The sequence below is a fragment of the Galeopterus variegatus genome, unplaced genomic scaffold (genome assembly GCF_000696425.1).
Source record: "Galeopterus variegatus unplaced genomic scaffold, G_variegatus-3.0.2 Scaffold2796, whole genome shotgun sequence".
Classification (NCBI taxonomy): domain Eukaryota; kingdom Metazoa; phylum Chordata; class Mammalia; order Dermoptera; family Cynocephalidae; genus Galeopterus; species Galeopterus variegatus.
Window position 1 is genome coordinate 148,887 of NW_007728907.1, and position 1,913 is coordinate 150,799.

The window sequence follows — 1,913 nt, forward strand, 5'->3', positions numbered from 1 at the left end:
GTGGTGTCGCCCACACTGCGCTCAGCCAGTGAGCGCACCAGCCATTCCTATATAGGATCTGAACCCGCGGCGGGAGCATTGCTGCGCTCCCAGCGCCACACTCTCCCGAGTGCGCCACGGGATCGGCCCCTAATACTCTTAATTTGATACTTCAGGCCCTCGGGATCTGCTAGTATGTTGGAAATTTCTAAGCCTGAGGAAATGGAGCTTTTCATCATGCTCAATTGAAGAGCTAGACCATTTTGAGAGGATCTAAGTAACCCTGGATCTTCTCCCTAGCCAGGAGGAGAGGTTCAGCATCTTATAGATTAAGAAGGGAGAGGAGAAAATTGGACTCTGCCAAATCCCAAACATCTAATGCTTACAAAATGGCAGCCACCGCACTCAACTGGTTCCAAGGGCCTCATCACTTCTGGATGCTGGAAGTCCCCTACTGCAGTGACTTTCCTACCCATTATTTGATAAATCACTTGTGTTCTCTTCCTAGGTTCCCTGCTGTAAAGAAGAAATTTATGGCAGAGCTAAAAGAATTACGGCACAAAGAGCAGAGCCCATATGTGGTTCAAAGCATTATCAGCTTGATAATGGGGATGAAATTCTTTCGAATTAAGATGTATCCAGTGGAGGATTTCGAGGCCTCTCTTCAGTTTATGCAGGTAATGTCTTAGGCAGGAGAGCTACGGGGCTACCAATTGAGCCATTCCCTTGCAAAATGATGGACCTGGAATGTGAAACACCATTTATTTGTCAATATGGGGGAAAAAAAATCTACCTTCTCTTCAATAATTTATGACGTGCTCTGTAATCAAATTGTAGAGTAGCAGAGTCGCAGGCACACAGTTTCATTTTTAAAATTTCATAACATCATTGGAGTAGGGTATACAGTGGAATTACTTATTTGTTGACTTTTTTCTCTTTTTCATCCATTGGTACATATTGCTCTGTGAATAAAATATAGCTGACTTTTTTAAAACTTTTTAGAATTGAGTTGGCGATGTTCACAGGGATGAGAACTCTAAATAATGAAGAAAGAAAATCTGTTTTATTGACACTGTAAAAAGGAATCTTAGTTTGTAAAAAATCTACCAAATCATACAGATTTAATGTCTACCACCCAGTATTCATTATAGTGTATGATGAATTGTCACCTTTGAGGATTTAGCAGTATGTACAGCTCTGTTAGAGTTTACAAAACTTCAGTATTTGAAGGGATTTTTCTAATGCTGCTGTGAATTATATTTGGTGATGACCTTACTAGAGAGTTTAGATATAAGTATTATAAGTACTATAATCAGAAATATAATAACAACAAGTATGGGTAAGGATGTGGAGAAACTGGAACCCTCATGCCCTGCTTGTGTGAATGTAAGATGGGACAGCCACTTTGAAAAACAGTCTGGCAGCTCCTCAAGTGGCTAAACCTACAATTCCCGTATAATCCAGGAATTTTACTCCTAGGTATATTCCCAAGATAAATGAAAATATATGTCTGCACAAAAACTTGGAAGCAAATGTTCATAGCAGCATTATTAATAGTAGCCAAAAAGTGGAAACAACCCAAATGCCTATAAGCTGATGAATGAATAAACAAAATGTGATATATCCATAAAATGGAATATTATTTGGCCATAAAAAATAATGAAGTAATGATACATGCTACAACATAGATGAACCTTGAAAACATTTTGCTAAGTGCAAGAAGTAAGACACAAAAGGCCACATATTATATGATTCCTTTTATATGAAATAGCCAAATCCATAGGGACAAAAAACGGATTAGCAGTTACCTAAGTCTGGGCATGGGGGGAGGACAGGGGTTTGGGGGTGACAGATAAGGAGTGCAGAGTTTCTTTTTGGGGTCATTAAAAGGTTATAAATGTGATTGTGTTGATGGATGCACAACTGTAAATATA

General features: G+C 39.2%; 1 protein-coding gene across 1 annotated transcript in view; it reads left to right on the plus strand.

Moving 5' to 3' along the window:
• LOC103598953 (protein furry homolog) overlaps positions 1 to 1,913 on the plus strand; it is a gene marked incomplete at its 5' end in the record, with an annotated part of 113,293 nt that overhangs the window by 29,741 nt on the left and 81,639 nt on the right. The window contains one exon of the mRNA XM_008583022.1: positions 488 to 656. Within this exon, the coding sequence (XP_008581244.1) occupies positions 488 to 656 (169 nt within the window). The remainder of the gene's footprint in view (positions 1 to 487; positions 657 to 1,913) is intronic.